Source organism: Drosophila willistoni, assembly GCF_018902025.1.
Source record: "Drosophila willistoni isolate 14030-0811.24 chromosome 2R unlocalized genomic scaffold, UCI_dwil_1.1 Seg167, whole genome shotgun sequence".
NCBI classification, from domain to species: Eukaryota; Metazoa; Arthropoda; class Insecta; order Diptera; family Drosophilidae; genus Drosophila; species Drosophila willistoni.
In genome coordinates, this window is record NW_025814050.1 from 15,798,703 (window position 1) to 15,821,317 (window position 22,615).

Genomic DNA, 22,615 nt, shown 5'->3' on the forward strand with positions numbered 1-22,615 from the left:
TTGATTCTTCTCAGCTTTTAATTATTACAATAATATTATAATCACTTTTCCTCATTCAATATTTTGTGTAATTTATACAATTTTTTCAGTGTCGCAAAACAAAAAAAAATTTTTAATTTTATATCACGTACTTAGACAAAAACAAAAATGAAAAAAAGTTACAGATTTAGCCAGTGTAATAAATTAGAAAATTGAAAACCAGTATAAAAGGAAGGAGGGGCAATAAAAGTGGAAAATTGTGAGAACTAATTATAATAAAAGGTGGAATCACTTGCTTCGATCGGATCATTTAAGAGAGCTTCAAATAGGAAGGCGGCGAACATTTCTTGCGCAAGAACTTGATTATATACAGGGGTAGACAGGAAACTAATGTGATGAGTGAGACTTTCCAGAGGAAGTCGTACGACCAGATAAATTCCCAATCTGAATAGCGTAAGAAAAGAAGAGGAAAAAAGTTAGAAAACAAATGGAAAATGATTTTTTAGTAGAACTTACCGAAATATTCATGCAACACTGCCAATGAAATGAGATAGAGGGCCAAGCTGAAAAGCTCTGCCAGCACCATGAGTCTACAAGAGGGGATAAAAAACATATTTAGAAAAACGATGGCAATCCATTTTTTTTTTTTTTTTTGATTCCACTTACCTATGCCAAGTGCGTATCGTAAGGGCCACCATTATCAGCTCCGTCATAATCAGAGCCGAGAAACTGATGGCTACAATATGTATAAACTCATCGACAAACAGAATCAGGGCTCCATACATAATGACACCGCCTTGGTATATGCTTATCAAAACCCAAATGAAAAAGGTCTTATAGCTGAGACTTCGACCCTTGGATAGATCCTTGTATAATTCCGGATATGTGACAGCTGTCTCCGATGTAATATCCTGATCCAAGACCAATGAGAAGACCGGAAACATGGTGTACAACGTGGAATATCCGACCATAAGGAAACCCTGATACAAGGCTACCGAGCTGAGGTAGAATACAGCCGAAAATACAGCCTGAAGTGTGGTAATGATAAGTCCACGATGTATAACAAACTGTGAGAGGGCCGCCGAACGTTTGTAGCTGCGTCGGCCGTGTATTAACAACAATTTGGCAATGTGCGAAAACTGAGGAATGCTAAAATCTCCCGCCAATGAGGCCTGTCGTCCCTCACGGCCCTCAATGCCAACACCAGCATCAGCCTGTTGAATCATGCTAACATCGTTGCCGCCATCGCCAACAGCACAGGTTCGTTTGCGTGTATGCTTCTGTATGAGCGCCACCACCTGGGCCTTTTGAGTGGGCGAGCATCGGCAACAGACCACAGCTGGCGAGGCGGTGGCCAGTTCAAGGAATTCGGGCCGATAATACTGCAGGCAAACCTCAAGCGATTCACCGGATATAACCAGGGCATGACCCTGTTTTCGTCTAAACTGATTTAATTCCTGATGTGCATCGGTGCGTGTTTTCACAGACCTCAGGACATGGAGTCCCTGATTGCGACCAATCAACTGTGAAGATTTGGCAATGCAACAGGCTGTCTCCAGTTTATCGCCCGTCAACATCCAGACGCGGACACCGGCATTCCGTAGAAGCTCTAAAGTTGGCCGCACATTCTCCTGCAAACGATCCTCGACACCGGTTAGGCAAAGCAATTCCATTTCCCTTTCCAGGGACTCGGTGACGGCCGCCACTTTGGCAACACGATCTGTGATGCTGAGACGAGCGGCATTATACCGCATCTCAAAGTCCGAATACTGCTCCTCTGTTAGCACCTTTTTGGCCACAACTAATGTGCGTAGACCCTCTCGAGCCATATTTCCAGATTCCTCACTTAGCCAATCATTGTATTGGACTATAGTAGACATAACCACATCAGCTCCTTTCAGATAGAAGGTAATCTGTCCAGATTTGCTCTCTCTCACAATAATGCCCATGCGTTTGCTCTCGCTGGTAAAGGGAAACAGTTGAAGGATCTGATACTGCAGAAGAATATCATCTAAAACAAGATGGAATGTTTAAATTTAAACTCTCTCTAAAAAAAAACTGTTTGAACTATTTTACTCACTCTCTTCGCTAGGTGTTTTTACTTGTAGCGTCATGGTATTGAGATCCCGAGCAATAAGCGTCAATCCAACTTGCTCTGTCCACTTGACCAAGGCTATTTCATCTGGCGAGGCAGCCTGATATTGATGTTCGGTGTCTGTACTGCCGGGAGCCTCAATATTTATCACAGACTTTGTTGGTGAATTATTGCCGCCTGTAACTGTCGATGCTGTCGATACAGAACGATTATCCTCCTCATCGCTAACAGGTGTTACATTGTGACACAAGGCCAATGCACGCACAGCCTCCCATTCTCGCCAACCCTCTGGACGACGCATCCGATTGCCGGCAAACATCATTGGTGGTTTCTGATCTGCACTTCCGCTGCTGGAGCTGGATGCATTACCCTGCTGCTGCTGCTGTTGTAGCAATGTCCCCGACAATTTTTGTATTATCTGACCAATGTGATGGAATGTGTCCGCATCATGGGATACAATACCCAAATGGATTTTCTTAAAGACCATCTCATTTTGTGTTAATGTTCCTGTCTTATCGGTCAGCACATATGATATTCTGCCCAATTCCTCGGGAATTGTGGTCGATCGCACTACAGTGCCTTGTATATTGGAATCGTTTTGCATTTGCCAAGAGTAGAAGGCTTTACCCATATCGAGATTCACACGCAAACTGATTGGTATAATGTACGAGAAGAGCAGAACAAAGCGGAACATGTAACGATACCAAGGACCACCGAAACCCTTCAGTAGCATCATCACAAGCGACAGGCCAAGCACAGCGAAGAAAAGAACCTACAAGAGTACATACATATGTAAATAATTATTATCTCTCCAAGTTTCTTATCAGTTTTCATTGCTTACCTTGGTTAAGCCATTTATCTCCATATCAAGTAAGCCCACTTTTGATCTTGGCTGAGAATTATTCATTACGCTGCGTGTCTCACAGCCCGTGTAGATGACTATGCCGGTTGCTGTGCCGGCGGCCACTACTGTATTGGCCCACAGAGTATTCTCCACACTCAGTCCAGTGTCTTCGCTGCCATCGGTCATACAGAAAGTGGCTATAAAGCTGTGTATATCATTTTGTGGCTTCTCCACATAGAAACTGGCATCGATGCTGTGTAATTCAGCATCCCGATTCAGTTTCTGGGTATACGGCACAGCCAGTCGAGGTTTCCAATCAGTCTCACCATCCAATTGATCAGTTCGTACGAAAACCGAACCACTGCGATCACTAGTACGCAATAGAATCAAATCGGCTGGAACACGTTCATTCTTTTCCACAATTATGATATCCCCCACTTTAAGTTTAGAACTTGGTACCAGCTCATAGCCATTGCCATTCGTAGCCGATAGACGTTTGTATTTCTGTGAGTTCACCTCATGATCCCGCTGATGCCGACGCAAATCATCGACTGCCTCTCGACATATGGTGACCATTAGCACAAAACCCAATGGTCCCCAGTATGTATACGGATAGCCAATTCGTATATCGGGGACAAATTGCGACAGTGCCATCAGCAGGAAATAGAGATTAAGAAAGAAACGAAATTGCTCGAAAAGTACCAGAGGCAGGAACGTAATAAAGTTGTACTTCTGATTTCGTATCTCATTCGGTGGAAATTTCTCCGTATTCACACGTCCCATGTGGACAGTGCGAGCACGGAGTTCGCGGGGCCGGAACCATTTGCGCCAGCAACTAGAAACGAAATTTAAGAAAAATAATCAGTTAGTAATCTAATTAACAATAGTTTGTTTTCTATGAACCTTAAAGAGTTTCTATTTAATCTTAACTCTAACTATTAATTTTCCTCCATCGTAGTTACCTAATTACCTAATGCACTAACTAATTTTCATAGTTATAACTAACAAAAAGATTAAAATATAATATGCCCTTTACCCCTTTGGACATTCCGTTAAACGGCATTGAAACCAATCGAACTATGTACATAAACATTTCTATACACAAATACATATTCTTAACAAGATTCAAGATACAAGATTCTTAACAATAGGAACTGAAAAATTATTTATTCCAATCACAAATCTTGTAGAATTCCTTTTAAGGAACTGACGACCTTGGAAAAATAATCAATAATAAAAACTCGAAAAAGAAAACAAACAAAAGTGAAAACTCACAGACTGAACCAAGCTAACTGTAACTGTGAGTGTGTGTGTGTGGGAGTGAAAGAGCAAAAGCAAGTCCCGAGCAGTTCGCAAAAACAAAAATGATTACTCCTCCAACTTATTGTGGGGGTGTGTTACATATACAGAGAAATGTACATATGCAACTACTGATAAAGCTTATTTGAACTGTCTCTTCTCCACACCACTCCCCCCTGCCAACGAGAGGATGGTGATTTTCTCGACGCGTCGCTTAAATTGATGATTCACCTGAATAGAAACCAGCGATTTTGCTGGCGATTTAATAACGGTATATTCTCCCGTGTCATTGGCGTTGCAGCTGCCGAATTCTGCGAGGTGGCATCATCCATTATTAATGAATTTGCAATTGTTGCTGTTAAAATTAATAAACTTTTCTTTGTTGTGTTTATGGGTATTTGGAGCAGCAGCTGCTGCTTCTGCTGTTTTGGCTTTCTTAGCCTGTTTGTTCTCGTTTAATTGATTTTCTTTCTTGTCGTTTTGTTTTCACATATTCATTCTTCACGTGGCACATTGCACACACTTCACTTGCACCTGGGCATTCGCTTAATTTTTTATTATTAATATTAAATTGTAATACAAATAAAAATGGAAAAATTCTGATGCACTTTAAAAAAATGTTGGAGAAACTGCGCATGAATGTGGTGCAGTGTGACCAGTTCTTTAGTGCTCTGTTAAAGTGCTGTTAACGCACTGTTAAGCTATAACACTGCTGCCAATCTCCCGCTTAACTAAAATTGTGAAAAATTTTAAATTTGTGTGTTTTACTTTACAACATAATGCATTTAGAAAAATTTAGCTGCTTTAAATGAAAATGACATTCCTTTGATGACTTTGCAAATTATTTATCTATATTTAAATGTTCAACCCATCGTTGCCACCTTTTTTAAAGCAAAAAAAACGTTATTTTGATATTTAAACTTTTCTCTGTGGGACTCTGAGACTGGTTATGGAAATTTATGATCCATTTTGCTGCTGACTGCGCAACTTCTTAACTGACTTTTAGCATTGAGGCGTTAATTAAATAAGCTTTTGTTATTTCGCTGCTGCGCTGCTGCTGCTGCTACTTAGATCAGCGATATAACAAACGTCTTCTCTTAAACTGTTTGTTGCTCTCTGTGAAACCAGTTTCATAGTATAGACGGGAAGCTCGGCTCTGCCACAATCTTTTTGTCAATAAGACAATAAAAAGTTAACATCATTTGATATTATGATCTCATAAGAAAAAGTTGCTAAAAAGCGTTAAGAAAAATAAAAGAATTCTCCAAAATAAGAAAGAAAGTTCAATGGACTTTACAAACCGCAAGAATTTCTTTTGTAAAGATTGAGCCCAGACAAGAGACGAAAAAAAATTTGTTTTTGCTCTTTGCAATTAGCTCACCTGACCTGACCCTGGAGGGATGAGTCACCCTCTTCCCCACCCCCTCTGCCAACCAGCTTGTCCTGGTTTTGCGCTGCACTTCAAAAGGCAAAAAGCCGACACTATTGTTGCTGTTGTTGTTGCTATGAAAATTGCTTAGTCAAGAGTTTTTATTTATTTTTGCCTTATAGAGAATTCAGTTTAGAAGTTCTCAGAAATTTACATACATACAAACAGATACATATGGCACAATAAAAATTGCATTCGTTGCATTTGTTTTTAATATCTCAATTCCATATCTCAATGTGATGAAATGTCTCGCTAAAATCGCTAAGAAGATTTTTTTCCTCTTATTCTTTTTATGACATCACATTGAGTAAATATTTGCAATATTATATATATTTGTATGTATATAGTAATAACAGGACTAAATGCACGTTCTCATTCATTTACACACAAAATAATGAATGTTTTCTCATTTCTCATTCTCTATTAGACAGTATCATTATCTTTATTATCATTTTATCTACATTTATGAGTGAAATCTGTCAGCCATGTGACTAACAAAGCGATTGTGTCCAGTTAGAGTTAAGTATATCTATTTGTTAATAATTATAATTGCAATTCACAGTAATTATCATATTGATATTAATCAATTGCATATTCAATTAAAAAGGGGAAAGTAAATATTCCACAAAAATGATCCTAATTCTAAATATAGTAAAGTAAAGCAGCTCTTTTTTTTGTAAGTTGGTTAACAAGATTAAGTTAATGTCTATATATATATAATAACTAGACGAACTTTATTTCCTTATTTATAAAAAAATAAATACATATTATTTAATTTGATAAATAATTTTAGATTAAAACAATAAACTAAAGTTATTAAAAAAGCAACAAGATAAAAAGTTACGACACTTTTAAAACTATTCTTCTTCTTCTATTCTTCTTATTGCATTTGTTTAAATATTGCTTAAAAATATCCTCCATAAAAAGAGGTTTATTGTTTCAAAAGTTTATTAGAAGCACTTGCTCTTTAAAATCCTTCTATATCTCTAAAAATAACTTTATATTTTAAGCAATTTCGGTAAATATCACAATGAGAAATTGCTTAAAATTGACGAACTGCCTTTAAACCTTTAATTAATCCAAGTGCTTTTGTAGGATTACAACTAGAATTATTACCACCAAATAATTTTCGTAAAAATGTAATCCAAAATTTAGCAAACTATGAAATAAAACAAGGACATTTTGATTTTCATATAACTGCAATGTTTGTATATGTACATACATATATGACTATTGACAAAACAAACATCATTATTAATTTGATAGAGTTGAAGAGTTCTATAAATATTTTATGACAATTGTTAGCAATGGGCGACGGTTTTCTCCGAAGGTTCCCATCACTCCTTTGCATACAAAGCAAGCGTCAATGGCAACGCCTAATGTGATTATTATCATTCTTCGCTTTCTTTGTCAGTTTTTTTTTATTTTTTGATGTTATAGTTGTTGTTGTGTCTATTGTTTGTAGTCATAGTGAAAACAGTTAGAACAATTCACGCCCGCATTCTTTTACCCACGGATTCACCGATGTACACCACACAACCCGTCCCGCCCTTCTCTTACCTTTTACTTGGCCAATTTAGGTTAATAAGCATTGAAGTAAGAGATAAGTAAATTCGGGTTAAATTCTTCTTCCAACTGTTTATAAACAGGGAAAAGTTTTTAGCTCTAATTCAAGTTTTCCGAGAAGTAAGAGAATGATTAAGAAAACAATTTTCAACAAAAGTAAATCCATTTTTTTCTTAATCTTAAAACCCCCGAAACGCTATACGTCTTGTTTAAAATGTCTTCTAGCTGAAATTATATCGTTTATTTAATAGTTATAAAATGTAATTAATTTCCGACTCTTGCCAATTTTTATAATGTGGATTTTGTGACTTTTTCATGAAGAACATCCACTTTAGGTTAACGTCCTAGTTGTTTTGCTTATTTTTAAATTTAAACAAACAAATTAAGAAACGTTAGGATATTTATTTTGTTTTCTTGGCTCTGCTACCTGTTGGCAATAGTTTGGACGTAATTCAAAATGAATTTTCATAAAATTCAAACAAAAAAATTGTTTTTGATGATTTCTACACGAAACACAAAAGGGGAGGGCGAGAGCGAGGGCAAACTGTAAAATAAGCCATATGACCCCAAAAAACTGGTTGACAAAATCGATGAAATGGCCACGGACGATTAGGCAGAGAGGCAGGTAAACAAGATTGCTAGGCACGTAAACATCTCACGCGAACAAGTGAAAAATATAGTACAACAAATATTAATTATATACTGCAACCAATTGCCCCCTTTTACCAAATGGTCCGGAGTTAGTCCTGAAATATTGGCAGACAGATGCAATTTTTTTTTAAACTTTCTATTCTATGATTTTTCATCTGACATTTAAACAAAGGACGTACTGTTTGTTCCTGTATAGAAATTATGTTCACATTTCTGTAAAACGGCTAACGTTTTTGTTTTAGGGCTGACAAAAAAGATACTGTATATGTGTGTAAGGGTATGTGGGTATGGCATATAGTCTAAGAGACCGCGATCTCAACTAAGTCTGAAATTTGAGCCTTTTGCCTCCTGGATCCTTACCTGAAGATAAGCCTTTGCTGACCTTGTCAATTCCAAAAACTTTTCAACAATCTTTTATTATTTTGCTGACGTTTACTGTAAAAATTACTTTTCAATTGCCCCTCGTAGATGTCAGCATCTATTCATATATATGTAAGTTTTTTTTTGTACCGATTTCAAGATATATTTTTAATTTGCTTAATTAGAGGCGTAACGCAATTGTTTGAGAAAAGAAAGAAAACACACTCTTACACACACAAGATGGAGGAAACAAAAATAAATAAATAAATAATTTAAAAACAACAAAAACAATACCATGCCAATTGGCGACAAAATCGAAATGGAAATCGATAAACGTGACAGAAACACGACCAGACCAGCAACCAGAAGCCAATAATACTACGAACAAAAAGGTGGCAAAAGACAGCAAAGGGGACGGAGAGGAAGAGAGTTTAGGTTCTGTGTTTACATAGCCCCAGAGCCATGCCTTGTCGGTTCCAGGCAAAAAATACATATAGAAAAAAAATGGAAAATTTCAACAACAAAATACGAAATAACGAAATGAGACTATAAATAGTGTGCCACAAACAAGACGTCTCCGTCTCCGTCACCGTCTTCTCTGTCGCTGACATCGTCGACGTCGTCGTCGGCGTCGTCTTCGTTTTCGGGGTGACAAAGCAACTAGAAAACACCAAAAACAATAATGAGAGCCACTTTTTTTCTCACACTTAAACAGTTTTTCGTAAGACTCACCCACAACTTCTGCCGACCCCTTTCCTAATACTTCACCCCTTCGCCCCTCCACCCATCTTGACTAACTCCTTTTCTTCCATGTTGCCTAAATTTGCATAAGTAATCGATTTTTGTCGTGCGACTCAGCAAAAAAAACCTAAAATTGTTCAAAGAAGTCACCCAAAATAAACCTACCTAAAACCAGTTTTCATCTTGTTTAGATATTTTGGTTTTTTTTTTATTTCAAGGTTTCTAAAATTTTACAAACAAGTTCCATCAAAAACGAAAAAAAAAGTAAATAAATTGCTGTGTTTTCTTTTGTTGTTTTCGCTGTACTATTTTTTCCATGTCAAAAATTGAAAGTTATGTATGTAGGGCCTTATCGAAAAAAAGAGGTCATTTAAAAGTAAAACAAAATTTGAAATATTTTAACGCCGACTTTGAGATACCTTTTACAAAGTTTGAAAGAGATTCTGGTCAATTGTTAACCATTTCTCATATGAATTTGACTTATAAAATGTCATGATCAGGATAAACTTTTTGAATTCAATGAATAAATTCTTTGTTTTTTCACAGAATTCATAAGTTATGTTTGTAAGTCGTCACTTTTTGGTGTAGATCGGGCTTTTATATTTTAAAATTCTAAGCGATTGTGCTCAATTTGTCGATTGGCAATTAACGAATATATATAAATAAATTTTTTTAATTTAACCCTTAAAAATCTTTTGGAAATGCAACTTAAATAAACGAATTGAAAAGCCTCTCTTTGACTTTAATTGAAAAGAAGAAGGGTATAGTAAATTTGATTTACGTTTGAAGGTTTTGAAATACAATAAAGTACTTATTATTGAATATTATTATTAAATCTAACACCCATTAAAACATATATTTTTTAAAACTATACTTGTAAAACATCAAAAGTAGCAGTTGAAAACAAAAATGACCAAAAAAAGATTTGTTTTTGCTTCTGCTTGATGCACTTACTCTAAGTAAGTGAGTTAAAGTGAAAATATAGTAATAGTCTTAGTCAATGGAACTAATAAATGAATGCTGAGCTTTATTAACGGAATATAAGTATAGTTAAAATAATCGGAGTTCTGTCTGTCTTTTTACTTTCGGATGGCGTCAAGAAAGCAATGAATGTAAGCCACGGAATACTTATAGTCAAGTTAGTCATTAAAAAAGTCACTGAGTAAGTGAGTGAACCACAAGTGATTCACTAAGTAAGTGAACAGATGAGTTGTCAAGGAAATCAGTCATTATTAATTAACTTTCTGCAAGGAGTTAATGATTTTTGCTCCTATCATTACTGTAAAAAACTCAAAAATCTCCGAATCTTACATATTTCTTCCTTTTACTTTATTAATTTATTTTTAATGTTGTTTAAAGTTTGAACAATAGACCTAAACAAAAGAGTATAATTAGGTATTAGCCTTTCGAATCATACTGATTTTAATTTAAGTGAAAACTTAAATTAAAATTTATGTAGATAAGAATATCTAATGTATTTTGTAATTAAATAAAATAATTACTAATTATTTGCTAGTATTGAAAGCAAACCACAAAGTTTAGAGTTAAACATTTTTATTGCACTTTTCATCTATTTCTTATAAAATTCCTTATGACTAATGAAATAATCAGAAAACTCGCAAATTACTTTATCAAATAATGTTTTTTTTTTGTGGAATTCAAAAGGGTAAAATTTGTTTCTCTTGTGATCCGGTTATACTGGTCTGTGGCTATAAGAAGATCGATGTCTTTGCTTTGTTTTTTATTTGATGCCATATCTTTGCAATTGAGTTAGAAAAAGGTTAATTACTTAATGGTAATTTAAATTGATTTGTAACTTTCCAACAAGGTTTCTCTTTTGGCTTTTGGATGGTTTAAATTTAAATTTGTTGTTTCAATGTCATTCATTTGCCATATGAAACCCACAGAAACTTTGCCTATCAGTGGACTATTTCTTTGAAGGTTTAGTTACTCCACTCGTTGACGAGCTTCTACTGGGAAAGTGATGATGAGTGGAGACGGAGACCGAGGTGAAGGTGGAGGCGGATAAGGCGAAGGCTTTCGGTTTCATTCATTGGTCGTTTGCCTCGAATTGCCGACGCTTTAGTTATATGAGGCACAAAGATTTCGACAGCCCGATTAGAATTGCAAAGCGTCGTGGGGCACCGTGTGGCGCATTTTTGTTTTTTGTGAATTGTTTTTGTAGTTGCTGTTGGTTGTTGTTGTTGTTGCTGGATGAGGTGGTGAAGCGTTTGCTGATGTGGCCAACGTTGTGGAACCAAATGCGAGCGTTTATTTCCCTATTCCCTCAACCAAATAATTCAAATATGTCGAAATAATTTCCATTAGTGCATTAGACAAACAAACAAAGCTTTACTGATAAGCATTTTTTTTTTCTACTTTTGGATTTGCGGAATTTCAACTAAATGCCATGCTATGGAGAGGTCAATGCTAGATTTCTATTTATTCAATTATAACAAAAATTTAAAGAAATCCGAAATGTAATTTAACTAAGTCGTAAAATCAGACACAATTCTTTAACTACTTCGCAAAGAGTATCAAGTCAAATGAGTTTGCCAACAAAGGATGTTCTTCACAGCTGTCATGTGTTTTCCGTGTTTAGTTCATTTAAATAAACTGACAACTGAACAATACCTACGAGTTAAGTTTTACATAAATTTAACAAAAAATATGCATTTCGGTTCGAGTTATTGATAAAACTTTACAATATTAAAACAGTCTTATGGGATAAATTTAATAAGAGTTTTAATTGTATTGTCGCAACCGTGAATTTTGAGTAATTATAAAGTTTGCTATGATATAGCCTGATTGTATGTTCTTATGAGATATTCGATTGGGGACCACTTATTAAAATTGTTTCAACTATTATAAAAATCCAAATGTCCGTTTCAAAATGTTTTATTTTTTTGCTGTTTTTTTCTATTATCAGGAAATGATAATAATATTTTCTTTATACAGGGTATTTTCATTTCATTGGCTTAACTTATGCCATTTGGTTTTTATTGACTCACTTGGCTAAACTGCAAGAATTGCGTTAAAAGAACAAACGAACAGCTGTTATTTGCACTAGTAAAAATAACATAAATATTTAAATATCATATATGTAAAACAAACACACACATTTCTGGTGAGTATTAATTTTTGAGTCGTCTTCTATATAAAGAAACTAAAACCATTTAATGCTACGAAGAGCGCGATAAGCTTGTAGAATCATAAGGTTTAAACAAAAATCGCACACACACACACATACATTACATTCCTCCATTGGAATAGCTAACCAAATAAATTAGTAAATTTGCAAGCAATTGCATCGATTGAAGTTAAGTATCCCATATGGGATTATGTATTTTATTAGAAAATGTTCAAGGAAAGAGTAAAAAAAATCAACATTGATAATATAGGGGATTAATTAGTAATTAATATTTGTAACTTTCATTTCCTAAGCAAAGACCTGGAGTAACTACTCGTATGCTACTCAATAAAGGTCACCCATGGCATTGCGCATACGCAACGTTGCCATTATGCTATTTAAATATTTCTCTCATTCTATGCACCCTATTGGCCTAATGACACTCAACTTACCTGCAGAGACACATTTTACACATGTTGCTGATGCTGCGACTTTTACTCCTCCGCCGATTGTTCTGATAGAAGACCGTTGAGGAACCGTTTTCGGGATCGATTACCGTATTGTGTGTACCGTTCGTGCCATTTGCACCTAGATCACTGCCCGTTGCATTTGTCGTCCCGACTCCTGCGGCACCGTCGGCCCCGCCCGCGACTCCGCCATCGCCAGCCGATGCACGCGTTTGCGTTAGTTGCGCCAGTTTCGCCGTGGTCGTCGTCGTCGCAATATCTCCGCTTGTGTGGCTATTCGAATATTTGGCACGCTCGCGACTCCGCTCATTTCTATAACGTATCTGGCCGGCGGCAGAGCCAAGACTGTTGTTGTTGCTGCTATTGCTGCCGCTGCCGAAGAGATTGCCAAGAAAGCTGCCAGCGACGGCGCCAACATCGACGCCGCCGTAACCAGTTGAGCTTTTGCGTTGACGGTTTCGGCTATGCCACGATGAGGAGGAGGGTGAGGTAGCCGCAGCGGCTGAAGAAGAGTGCGACCTAAGAGAGTGGCCAACATCGCGTATGAGCAATTCCGTTTCAGAGTCCGTTTCGCTCTCTTCATCGAAGTCTTTATAACCGTTATCGGCCATTATTAAGAGAGAGCGTGACTAAGCTGACCAAAAGCGAGAGCACGAGTGAGTTTACACAGGTGTTTGTTTTCCTATTTTCCTTTGAATTTGCAATTTCCTACTAAAAATAAACTATTCTATATTATTTTTATATTTAATAAATGCACATTTTTATAATTTTGATTTTCTTTGTTTTGCTTTTAAGAGACTTTTCAAGTTTCCAGTTAATTCAGTCACTTTGTTTACTTTTGCCACGTCTCTGCTTTATACACTCTTTTTTTTATTATTTATTTATCACACTTTTGTTGGTGCAGTCAACAGTTCTCCCTTATCTCCGAATCCAAAACCGAAGTACGGGCCAGCGCACGTTCCGCTGGGGCGATTCCTACGTCACTTTTTATGGTTTTAGAGATAGAACCGTCGTCGTTTGCTTATCAGGCTAAAACGGTTGCCGGCTACAGCAGCGTCTATACCAATTTATCATTATAAAATAGCAATAGCAATATCAATTGGACTTTTTAATTAATCAAAGGCCAAGGCAAGGCCCGGGCCAACCAATACAAACACAGGCACACATACACACACACACACGATACATGCACATTTGCGGAAATGGTTAAATATAGTGCACGTAATTCCGTTGCGTCCCTTACATTTCACTTCAACATTTTTGAACTTTCTCACTCATGTTTTAATATTTTAGAGCACAATAAATTTTTAAGTAATTTTAAGCACGTTTCCCCTAGCAAAGTTAAAGTTTACGTTTACTTTGAGTTTTTTTTATTTATGACTGGCACAGCTGTTTAACCAGGCGCTTTGTAGCACTGTTTCTTACGGCCTGTTCACACTTATGCCCCGTTTACACTAACAAACTTTCAAATGGATGCGCAAACTGCAACCAATTTTTTTTTTTCAAATTTTGTTGAATTATTCCCAAATTTTTCCTAATTTTCTATGGATCTGTCCTATTGTTTTATTTAACTTTTATAATCCTGATTTTATTTATTTTATTTTCAAATTTTATCTAATTTTTTTCGTATTTGTAAGTACTTTTCGACAATTAAATTTTTGTTTTAATTTTTCTATATTTTTCCTACAATATTTATAAATTTCCCCTAATTTTTTCTTTCTAGTTATACTTGATTTTGAATGATTTAAATATACTGCTAATTAAACTGTATTTCAGTGCTAATTTTAAAAGAATCTGACGTCATTTGATATTGATCAAGTTTGGTTTGACCCATTCTATATTGAGTTTTAAAAAATATTTTAAACTTTATTTTCGAATCTAGCTTAATGTTTAGCAAATAAACAGTAAACGGAAATTTACATAGAGATCTTACACAAGAAAATACATAATAATATGCACACAATATAGACCGGGTAACTATATATATATATATGTATAATATTGTTAATTTAAAAACTACACAAATGTTGCCAACGAATACATTTTTTTTTTTTAATAAAAAACGGGAATTAGCAAATGAAAGAAGAGCAATCAATCCGAATGACAAACAATTGTGTAGATTGCTTTTGTTTGAGGGCTTTTTGTTTTTTGATTTTGTTTCTTCTTTTTTTTTTTCTTTTGTTTTGCATGTACATAAGTATATAAATATAAAGATTACTCCTTTTGATATATAATTATTGTTATATATTGGTTATATTGCCAAGCACAAATTAGCACAACTGGATTAGCTGCGCTCCGATTGCCGTGTTATATTTGAATCTGAATTAGAGTAGTTGTGTTCCAATTTGTTAGGAAATTCCTCTTCGCCATCGGAATAGGAACCAACCGATCGACAAATGCTATAAAAAAAAATCATTTATTAGCGAGTTAGTTTCATTAAATCTATAAATGTATGTATGTTTATTGTTTTTCTTACCGTTGCGTTGACGCGTAACCCTCAATAGCCAGTGCCTGACTCACGCCTGGTGGCAGCGGCAACAATTGTTGCAATAGTGCATCTTTGGCAACATTTGCTGTGGTCGGCAACGGCACATGATTCATATCCACTGACGAATGGCTCTGTGATAATTGTGAATTGTTGCCGGCAGCAGCCACTGACAATCCATTGACCAAGTTGGCAATGCCCCCATTATCATCAGGGCTATCAACTTCATCTCTTTGTGTTCGTTCAATATAACGCAATGTATTGAAGAGTTCCAGAAGGTTGCCAAAAGTGTTACGTAGATCACAGTGTCCGGTAATGTCATAGCAGAGCTGAGAGACATTCTGGCGCAGCAGATATATGGCATATTTTGTCTGTTGCGAGGGGAGAATGGAGCGGGTGTACAGTGGAAATCTGCCGATAAACATTCAAAATGAAAATCGTTAACTTTAAGAAATTCTACTTTTAGATAGGCTGAGAAACAAACAGTAACGTTTAGATTACACGATTGCTTTTCATATATCACACTCACTCTCTTGTGGCATAAGTCAATTCCTTGATTTCATCAACTATCCTGGCACGGGAAGGTTCATAGAGTATGCGATTCCTTAGCGGTCGATCCATTATGATGGCCAACATTTGAACAAGGTGAGCCACATAACCTAGGGCAGCGCTCACCGCCAGCGGCGAGACATGCTGCAACATTTGGGCATTGGCCGCTTGACGGCTTTCGCTTGTGTATTGTTCCATGTGGGGAAACGATATGCCACATATGTTATAAAGCTGCGATCCTGGTGTACTCTGAATGTTAAATATCTCTTGCAATTCCAGTACCAAAGTTGACATCCGACGCTCAACCTAAAAAAATGAATATAAGGTTTTTTAAGTATATATCTTTTTGCATAGTATTTGTAACTTACCTGTCGAGTTATTTGCTGTCTTTGTTCTCGCTTTGCAAGATGCTGGGGAATCTGCAATCTTAGCTCTAAACGATCTTGCTCCAAGCGATGCCTCTGGCTATGCAATTCTTTCTGCTTTGATTCCAACGTTTCTCTTAATGTGGCCAATCGCTCCTTTTGCTTTTCGATGCGCTCCCGAAAAGTTTGCCTTTCCGTGAGAAGCAAACGCTGCTTACAGCGTAATCCCTCAATATTTCTAGTCAGCCGTTGGGCATTAAAAAGTGTGCTAGGTGCAATCTCTTGCTGTTCGGCCAGCAGCTCACTCAATGTCCGCCCCATGGAATGTTGGTGGTGATGGTTATGCTCTCGGTAAAGCGATCTAGTGTGTGGCTTTAGCCTTAGTTCATTCGGCGTTATGCACTGAACACTAAGAAGTTTTATTTCTTCTGCTTTTTCTTGCTTCTGCTGTAATATTAATTGCTCCAACCGTTGCTGGCGCTGCAGTTGTAATAAATAATCCAAATCATAACTATGTCGGATCTCTTGTTGTTGGCATTTCAATTGGGCATATCGCATGGTCCTCATTCTTAGCATAGGACTGGAACTTCGGCTAGCTGGTGGCGAATTAATACCCTGATCTTCAGGTGGTTCAGTTTCATCTGGCTCCTCGTCGGCTCCATAGTTTTGGTATTGCAAATGCAATTGATAATGCAGCCCCTGCTCGCTGATCATTGACGGGGAAGTGAATTGTTCGCCATTCAAATGGAAAATCAAACAATTCGAGCCACACTGAGCGGCTGTTAGTGGAGCCAATGGGGTAAGTCCGGAAAAATAAACGCCCCAGGTAAATAATAACTCAGGTGGGCGTGTTAGCTTATAAGGCGTCAGTTGTGTTGACTGTAGCCCACTAATAGAAGCAATGAAAATAATATTGATTAATATAAATGAAAACAAACAAATTGCATAGTAAGAAACTTAAAGTAATGACTAATCTTGACTTTCTGATGTCATTTACTCACCAAATGGTTGTCTTTTTTTCCTCTTTTGTTCCGATCTTAGGCTCAGTCTCACTTGGTTGGCATTGCTCGTGCTTCTCTTGTTGCTTCCACACCTTGACGCAAACGCACTTCAAATTGGATTTCCTCCACTCATCATCAACAGCACTGATTTCCGCCCACTTTTGATACTGATGACGCTGAGGCAACTTCTCACTTGTATAAAATGGTTTACTAGCCTTATCTGCGTGAAGCGTATAAAAAAGTAGCATATCGGACTCTGGCTCTTCCACCGCCCCGCAGGCAACAATGTTGACACCTTGTATACGCGCGAGATTGCGTATGCGAAGCTGCTGAGTGGCTAATGGAAGCCATTTCCTGCATCGTGGTCTTAAATTCATTGCAAAGGCTGGCGTTGGCTGGGCCCTTACGCTTTGTTACTCTTCCTGTGCATTGTCCACCGAAGCCAATGTTTTTTTGTTATAATTTTTTTTAACAATTAGACACAACAGCTGTTTTTCGTACGTGCACAGTGTTGGTAAATGTTTATGTTGACGCAGCTGGTGAATATCGAAATTTACTCCGATACCGTCGATAACCGATGACAATATATTCTCATCTCTGACGAAATAAATAATTGCACAACACTGAAACAAATTTTCCGCCACACAACCGATCAGCTGAATTTTTATCAAATAAACTGTTCTTGAAAGCCTGTTCTACATAGGGGATCCTATCTGAAGTCCAGTTCCTCTTCCACAGATATTACTAAGGAGTAATATGAGTAAGACAGAAATCGTTGTTAGGCATGATCCAGCTTACCTACACACTCACTGGAGATTATATTAAAGAAAAAATTTTGGAAATTATTGACGAATATGGCATAACAGTTGATCAAATATTCAGGTGAACATTTAATTTCACTTTATTTTTAATATGTTCGTTATTAATCAAATTAAATGTAGGTACACAGTGTTACCTCTGAGAAACATGGTGAAAGCCTTAGAAATATTAAATGACGACATGGAGGAATCTCTTTTTGAAGATGACACCTACGAGGAAAATTTGGCCGTTTGCGTTGACTTCTTCTGTCAATCGGTCTTTTAATAAATGTCTAACAGCTCAACTGAATCGGTACTCGACAGAAACCGAAAACTAAAAGAAACGAAGTCTGAAAATAATATACCCGCGAAAGCATGAAAACTAATCGCTATCGATATATCCTGCTCATGTGACCGTCTTTGTGTAATCGGCGGACTGCCCAGCTCTATGGCCTTATCATTTATTATTATTTTTTTTCTGTGTGTTGTTTGAGGCCTCGGCGTAAACGGAAGCTTGTTGCGAGGTTTTTTGCCTTTAAGGGGAAAACGTTTAATATTATGCAAGCTTACAATGTTCAATTACATTAAGGAGACAATAATGGCGCCGTCCACACGTAGCAGCAGCACCACCAATAAAACCAGCAATACAGACACAACTGAAAAGGATTTGATTTCATGCAAGTCCTTAACAGCTGCAGCTCCAATGCGTGGTTATAAGATAACAGATAACAATCGCACGCGAAAATTTGGAATTGGAGCCAATTCTTTGGAGATGCTGTTAAGTAAAGCAAAATCAAAATTTCCGGTAAGTGTGTGTGGGAGGATACAAATTTTTTTCTTTTTGGGGAAAAAGGATTCAAGGCCATTAAACACTGGTGGCCTTCCGTCTTCGTTGCCAATGTCATTGGTAAAGCGCATGCGTTTGCCATGGGAGGGAGAAGCTTCAAGAGCAACAACATCTGTTGCTTCTTCGTCCTTGCGCCATTGAACTTAGAAGCCATGAGTCTCCCCTTTCTCCATTGCCTTTTTGGTTCATCACCAATTGTTCACTGGGTCAGGTCAGGGCTGCCTGGCTGTCAAGTCAAGGGCAATTATATTGTCATTTTTGCTTTTTCTTTTTACAGTTGCAGGATTTACACATATATTTGGCCTCCGATGGCTTTGAAGTATCGGATGATGACTATTTTTATAGTTTACCTGCTCAGACATTGTTCATAGTGGCTGGACCCGATTCAGTTATCACAACAGGTGTGTAACCTCAGCTTTAACTTTCACTGATAACTTATTATAATCTTATCAATTTTATGCCAGATCCGGATTTTGAGTTTGAACGAATGCGTCAAGAATCTCCGCTTCTCAAGGTAGCTGATATTTTCTATGATTTTATTGAGAAACATCCGGACAAATTTCGTCGCATGATCACGCAATATGAGCTACAAAAGCAGCGTCGTATGCTGGACAATACTAAGGCTCATTTAAGTCTGCGAGAGGAGCATATGGAGTGGTTTAAGGGTGGCGAGGAGCGTTTCCATTCCAAGGAGGAAGCCATGTCCATGCGAGCACAGACTCGAGTCCGTGGCTATTACTACAAAACCAAAGAAGAACTGACACGTAATCCGCTGTATCGACAAAATGCCAAGGCTCGTCAAGTAATCAATTCGGTGCTGGAGCAATTTCGTTATCTTCTCATTGGCTGCGACTATTTTTCAATGATGTTTGATAGGAAATGCCAGCAGAAACACGAGTTCCTTAGCCATCAGCTGCAGCAGGAGGAGGAAGAGACCGATGGTGCTGCAAGTGTGCCAAAAAGGTTACGTCAACTTATCAAAGACTATACGAAACGTAATAACATTTTGGACAAGTGGTCTGTATCCCTCTGCTCCAATTTGGGAGATTTCTATTGCCAGGGCTCCTATTCGGATAATGGCAATTGCTGCTCTCGGCAACATTCTATCAATCCATATGCATCCCGCGAGAATCTCATATTATTTCAAGTCTGGAATCTTGATCATCAAATTGAGCTATGTCGTTCGATTCTACCTTCTCTGGTGGCCAATGTCGAGAAATTGATCACCCAACCTCAACTAAAATGTACATTGCATCATAAACGAGTGATTGACATATCGGTTTTGGAATATTTTCTAGAAATTTTCTCATTAAAAAATCTAAAACTTGTTCACATAACTTGCCATGAAAAGACTCAGCGTACAAATAATTCAAATGGCCGTCTCGTTTGTTCCGAGTGTCATGAATATTGCATAGTTCAGGAACTAATGGAGGTGGATGAGGAGTCCTCGTAAAGAGTTTGAAGATCTGAAATATTTTTGGTTACTTTAAACAAAATTTTCTCTTGCTTATTTGGAATTGGTAAGCCTTATTTGTTTTTCTTAACATTTCATTAATTTCTAATTTAATGACCGTTTATAAAATGGTTCTTTCTTACTCTTCAATCTTTGCCATATTACAATGTTAATATTATTATCTTTTAACAAATCTAAACCTAAATTCTCTTAAATCATAGAAAATATTACTTAAGTCTTAGACTTTGCATTCGTATATTTTTGATTGAATTCTCATTATGGTTCTCCCATTGTCTTAGATGGGAAAACTTTGATTCTATATGATTTTCCTTTAACTATTGATTTTAAACAATGATTTTTTTTCATTGTCTTGATTATAAGTTGTGAAACATTACATTACAATCGTGTTATCATTATCTTGATCGTAGGTTGTCAATTTCTGACTCTATTTGTCAGTCGCTTTCTTAATTTTTTTATTTAGCCATCGTATTATCATTGTCTTGATCAAAAGTTGAAAATGTTTCATTTATTTTTATCAATTTATCTCTACAAAATATTCTATTTAATGAAAATTTTCTTTCTTTTTATGTTCATGATTTTATTTCTCAAATTAACAAATCTCTATCATATATTAGACATTTGACATAATAAATACTAACGAAAGTTAGTTTCTGTTAGTTACAATTAATCAATTAAATTGGTTTATACATACATTTATTTTATTAAAAGTACAATAATTATCTGCATATTATTGGTAATTCGAAAAGATAACAATTTAATTCAATTTAATTTTGTAGAATCATTTCTATTATCAGTTAGTAAGTAAATTGATCTTTATGACCCAACCTAAATTGTTATCACATGAATTGAAATAATTTGAAATATTTAAACCCAGCTGGCAAATTATGAATGTTATCATTATGATAGACCCTTCTGAGCCTTAAATTTTGTTTTGAAATATTTTTTGTTTTGTCACTTCCGCTTCATAATAGTTTTTTCCAGATGGCAGAGGTCATAAACAGATTATTTCAATTAACTGATTAGAAAGTTGAGTAATTTAGCTTGTTGTCGTTTAGAATAGACTTTGGTTTTAATTTTTATTTTTTTTGTAGAAATCGTTATACTTAAAGCATTTAAAGACATTTACCATTTAATTAACTTGTACAAAAATTTTTTTGGAATTATTGATTTTTATTTTTATATTAAAAAATTATCTCATTCGTTTTCTCTGATAATACAAAAATCGATTGTGTATCCTAAGCTATGTGATCACTTTGGTCTCTAAAAGTTACTTACTTAAGCAATATTATATACAATATAAAATTTAAATTTATATATAAATATATACAATATACAAAATATATATAAAAATATGAAATACTACATAAATTGTACAAAATTCTCAAAAACTCTCAAAGTTAACTATATCCACAAAATTTAACTGATGAATGAAATGTATTTACATGTGTATGCATTTAATGTTTGAATAATGAAAAACTGAAAAAGTAGTAAATATTCTGAATAATTATTTGCAATATAAAATAGAGTCTAGCTTTAAATGTTGTTGATTAAATATAGTGCTTCTAGTTGAGTTATAAACAGAGTTTAGACAATATGTCCATTTTATTAAAAGGAAAATATATATATACATATAAAGAAAAAAAATATATATATACATATGTATATCTAAACAAACTTACAACTAAAACAGAATTTTGCTACACTTGGCTTCTCTCTCAAGTTTTGTTTTCAAATCTTAAAAATGTAAACTACGAATTTTCTTTTACGGTTTCTTTCAACTGAATTAATATACCAAAAAATTTTGTACAAAAAAAAGAAATTACCAGACAAATTGTATTGAAATAAATAAATATCCTTGTTAATGAACAATTGAAATTTTTTAAAATTTAATATATTTTATAAATTTTGCAGCAAAGTTTTCGGATGGGGAACCGGGGCTAAGAGTAAGGGCCAACCAGTTTAAGAAGAGGTAAGCAAAGTCACAATTCATAGAGTTATAATGTTCCATACCTTTTGCCATTTGTATTGAAATTGATGAATAAAAATTTCTCAATTTTCAGGCAGTTCTTTGCTTACATGACTAAAAGAAAATCTTCTCATATAATATTAAAAAATATATATAAACTTTGTTCCAAATTTTTGTAAAAATTATGCTATATACAGCAATGGCCGCAAATTTAAATTTTAGTAGATTATTTTTAAACTTTTTGACCTCGAACAATTTGTACAAGCCACGGATATTGAAAGGAAAGAGATATGTTTATGAATAGATTCAATTTTTATCCGGTTTTATAAAAAATACAGTATTCGATGGAAAATTTAACGTTTTTTTTTCAATGTACATAAAAATAGTGCGGCAGAAAACGTACAGAGATCGACTCGATAGAAACAATAGAAAACGAATCGTATGATTTGAGATATATCATATCTCAAAGTAAAAGGCAATTAGAACTACTTACTAATCATGGCATGACTCAAGGAAGTCAAGCCAATTCTTTTCCTCCAAAATTATGGATCATATCTGCCAACAATGCAT

At 35.7% G+C, this 22,615-nt stretch overlaps 3 protein-coding genes across 5 annotated transcripts; 1 reads left to right on the forward strand and 2 right to left on the reverse strand.

Moving 5' to 3' along the window:
• On the reverse strand, window positions 1-13,268 carry LOC6642801 (probable phospholipid-transporting ATPase IIB). Of its 2 annotated transcripts, none has more exons than XM_002065101.4 (6): window positions 12,547-13,268; window positions 2,916-3,753; window positions 2,060-2,846; window positions 646-1,990; window positions 496-569; window positions 1-423 (listed from the first exon to the last, which is right to left on the reverse strand). In XM_002065101.4, exons 1-6 carry the CDS (start codon window positions 13,170-13,172, stop codon window positions 290-292), a joined length of 3,804 nt encoding a protein of 1,267 aa, XP_002065137.1. In that variant the 5' UTR covers window positions 13,173-13,268; the 3' UTR covers window positions 1-289. The 2 variants fall into 2 exon arrangements, with proteins under 2 accessions (XP_002065137.1, XP_015033835.1); XM_015178349.2 differs by lacking the exon at window positions 12,547-13,268 and adding an exon at window positions 4,449-4,818.
• A 1,514-nt stretch (window positions 13,269-14,782) lies between these two features.
• On the reverse strand, window positions 14,783-17,528 carry LOC6642802 (UV radiation resistance-associated gene protein). The gene is made up of 5 exons (XM_002065102.4): window positions 16,962-17,528; window positions 15,964-16,849; window positions 15,576-15,901; window positions 15,038-15,457; window positions 14,783-14,960 (listed from the first exon to the last, which is right to left on the reverse strand). The coding sequence occupies exons 1-5, from the start codon at window positions 17,336-17,338 to the stop codon at window positions 14,846-14,848; spliced, it is 2,124 nt and encodes a 707-aa protein (XP_002065138.1). The 5' UTR covers window positions 17,339-17,528; the 3' UTR covers window positions 14,783-14,845.
• A 67-nt stretch (window positions 17,529-17,595) lies between these two features.
• On the forward strand, window positions 17,596-22,008 carry LOC6642803 (DNA fragmentation factor subunit beta). 2 transcript variants are annotated; one of them, XR_006954102.1, is made up of 5 exons: window positions 17,596-17,843; window positions 17,903-18,563; window positions 18,883-19,006; window positions 19,070-20,125; window positions 21,991-22,008. XR_006954102.1 is itself a non-coding variant. In XM_002065103.4 (4 exons), exons 2-4 carry the CDS (start codon window positions 18,330-18,332, stop codon window positions 20,056-20,058), a joined length of 1,347 nt encoding a protein of 448 aa, XP_002065139.1. In that variant the 5' UTR covers window positions 17,596-17,843; window positions 17,903-18,329; the 3' UTR covers window positions 20,059-20,597. The 2 variants fall into 2 exon arrangements, 1 of the variants encoding a protein (XP_002065139.1); XM_002065103.4 differs by lacking the exon at window positions 21,991-22,008 and having other exon boundaries at window positions 19,070-20,597.
• The last annotated feature ends 607 nt before the right edge of the window (window positions 22,009-22,615 follow it).

What these genes read in the sequence shown, in the direction of transcription:
- LOC6642801 (XM_002065101.4), bottom strand. Translation starts at nt 13,172, where the DNA reads ATGGCCGATAACGGTTATAAAGACTTCGATGAAGAGAGCGAAACGGAC. An exon ending in AGATAAATGGCTTAACCAAG is followed by an intron (nt 2,847 to 2,915) that starts GTAAGCAATGAA and finishes GTACTCTTGTAG; the next exon opens with GTTCTTTTCTTCGCTGTGCT. An exon ending in AAAAACACCTAGCGAAGAGA is followed by an intron (nt 1,991 to 2,059) that starts GTGAGTAAAATA and finishes ATCTTGTTTTAG; the next exon opens with ATGATATTCTTCTGCAGTAT.
- LOC6642802 (XM_002065102.4), bottom strand. Translation starts at nt 17,338, where the DNA reads ATGAATTTAAGACCACGATGCAGGAAATGGCTTCCATTAGCCACTCAG. An exon ending in GAAAAAAAGACAACCATTTG is followed by an intron (nt 16,850 to 16,961) that starts GTGAGTAAATGA and finishes TGCTTCTATTAG; the next exon opens with TGGGCTACAGTCAACACAAC. An exon ending in TTGACTTATGCCACAAGAGA is followed by an intron (nt 15,458 to 15,575) that starts GTGAGTGTGATA and finishes GTTTATCGGCAG; the next exon opens with ATTTCCACTGTACACCCGCT.
- LOC6642803 (XM_002065103.4), top strand. Translation starts at nt 18,330, where the DNA reads ATGTTCAATTACATTAAGGAGACAATAATGGCGCCGTCCACACGTAGC. An exon ending in AAGCAAAATCAAAATTTCCG is followed by an intron (nt 18,564 to 18,882) that starts GTAAGTGTGTGT and finishes TTCTTTTTACAG; the next exon opens with TTGCAGGATTTACACATATA. An exon ending in CGATTCAGTTATCACAACAG is followed by an intron (nt 19,007 to 19,069) that starts GTGTGTAACCTC and finishes ATTTTATGCCAG; the next exon opens with ATCCGGATTTTGAGTTTGAA.